Source organism: Haemaphysalis longicornis, unplaced genomic scaffold (genome assembly GCF_048455015.1).
Source record: "Haemaphysalis longicornis isolate Haplotype H1 unplaced genomic scaffold, Haemaphysalis longicornis Haplotype H1 scaffold_12, whole genome shotgun sequence".
Taxonomy (NCBI): domain Eukaryota; kingdom Metazoa; phylum Arthropoda; class Arachnida; order Ixodida; family Ixodidae; genus Haemaphysalis; species Haemaphysalis longicornis.
This window is the reverse complement of record NW_027526225.1, coordinates 99,163,904-99,165,953: the sequence shown is the minus strand read 5'-3', so window position 1 is coordinate 99,165,953 and position 2,050 is coordinate 99,163,904. Positions and strand designations below refer to the sequence as shown.

Genomic DNA, 2,050 nt, shown 5'->3' with positions numbered 1-2,050 from the left:
GGAGCTCGGCTTCGTGACCAACATTGACCAGCGCCATTAACCTGCTTCTGCGGCACTTCCGCCGGCTCCGTGGTTGGCCGCCGGAAGCCGCTCGACCCGCAAACCTCACATCTCGCCGGCGATCTGAGCGATCGGCATGAGCAATGAGTCGCCCGCCGCAGGCCGCGCCGGAGACCTTCGCCTCTACGGATTCGGTCGAGCGGAAAGTCCAGCCGAAGACGGGAGGACGCGATAGACGCGCTCCACCTTCGTCACTGCCATCAGCGCGCCGGGATTGACGCAACCGCTGACGTCACGCCGCAGTGCGGCGCGCCCGTCGGATTGCTGAAAAAAGCGGCGTCCCCTCGCTCGTCGGCAGGCAGTCTCTCAGCGCCAATCTCGAACGAGCCGTTCTCCCGTCGAGGTTTACAAACAAACCCGAAACATGTGCGAGCTTTCCTCCAAGTGGGATCATCGCTGCGTCGGCATTCCGGCCGAGAGTGTCAAGTCGGTGTGGAAACAAGTGCTCGATTTCTTCTCGGAGGCGGAGGCCAGCGAGGATGCGGCCCGCAAGGGCGCCGGACTGCGCACCTACGAGCAGGCGCCCGAGTTCCTGCGGCAGAACCAGTTCATCCGCACGGGCTACCGCTGCAACCTGGCGCTGTACGGGTGCGCGCGCAGCGCGTTCCAGTGGAACAACGAGACGCTGAACATCTGGACGCACCTGTCCGGTCTGCTGGTCATGCTGGCGCTGTTCGTGCACGACGTGCTCTACCGGCTGGACGAGGTGTCCCCGTCGGCGCTGGACCGGGCGTACTGCGTGGTGCTGTGCGTGGCGTACATGACGACGCTGCTGCTGTCCGTGGTGTACCACACGTTCAACTGCCACTCGGAGCGCTGCTACCACTCGCTGCTCAAGTGGGACGTGCTGGGCGTCGCGCTCAGCCTCAGCATGACGTTCTTCTCGGGCGTCCACTTCGCCTTCGGCGGCTGCCGGCCGCAGCTGGCCTGGGCCTACAGCGGCGTCGAGGCGGCCATCGTGGTCGCCGCGCTGGTGCTCAACTTCGCGCCGCGCTTCGCCAACCGCGCCGAGTTCGAGCCCGCGCGTCTGCTGGCGCTCAGCTGCCTCGTGCTCTTCGGACTCGTGCCCACGGCGCACTGGGTGGTGCTGAACGGCGGCTTCGGCGCGCCCATCGTTCAGCTTCTGCTGCCGCGCATCGCCGTGCTCTTCGGCCTGATGGGCGTCGCGTTCGTCGTGTACCGCTTCCGGCTGCCCGAGTGCTTCTGGCCCGGACGCGTCGACTACGTGTGCTCGAGCCACCAGATCTGGCACGTGGTCGTCTTCCTGGCGCTAGTGTGGTGGCACGAGACCGGGTTCATCTACTTCGACTTCATGCGCGGCCGGCAGTGCGCCCTGCTCGAGGCTTGAGGTGTCACCTGGACAGCCGCGAAGAACAAACTCAGGGCAGCATTGTCACCCCGACTCGTGACAGCTGCATGATACCGCCGCTCGAGAACTGGCAGCTCAAGTTCGCTCACAACTGTCCGGATGCTTCGAAGCTCTTGCGTACTTTTACAAACGCGGCTCCTGACAGAGACAGCCGTGCTTCGATCTCCAGCAGGCTGTGAAGAGCTTACGAATCGTACCAAAGACTACGCGGACTATTATTAGTAGTGCGTGCACGCAGTTCGCGTGCAGAACTGACGCGAACGTTGCATATACAGCAATCCATCAGTTTGTGTGCACGGTACTCCTGTTCGGCGGCGACGCTGGCGCCGAGCACGGCGACCAGGAAACGATCCCCGCGTTCACTGGGCCCCCGTATGCGCGCGAGCGGCGGCCCGTGCGCGCGCTACTTCCCACACTCGGCATCATTTTCCCGCTACAAGGAAAACGTTACGCGACGTGTGGGGCGTGGAGGCCGCTAGCGAGGACGGCCTTTGACGCGTTGTGCGCGCGCTGCGAAGGACACCTGCGTAATACTCGTCTCGCAGACGACGTGACCTCAGTCTTCGCCTAGGATATTTCAATTGCCCCTTAGGTTCGAATAAAACATGTTTACTGCTCCTA

The 2,050-nt window shown here is 63.5% G+C and overlaps 1 protein-coding gene across 1 annotated transcript; it reads left to right on the top strand.

The window, feature by feature from the left end:
• Nucleotides 1-366: 366 nt before the first annotated feature.
• On the top strand, nt 367-2,050 carry LOC144163071 (progestin and adipoQ receptor family member 3-like). Its single transcript, XM_077693870.1, has one exon. The coding sequence runs from the start codon at nt 425-427 to the stop codon at nt 1,406-1,408; it is 984 nt and encodes a 327-aa protein (XP_077549996.1). The 5' UTR covers nt 367-424; the 3' UTR covers nt 1,409-2,050.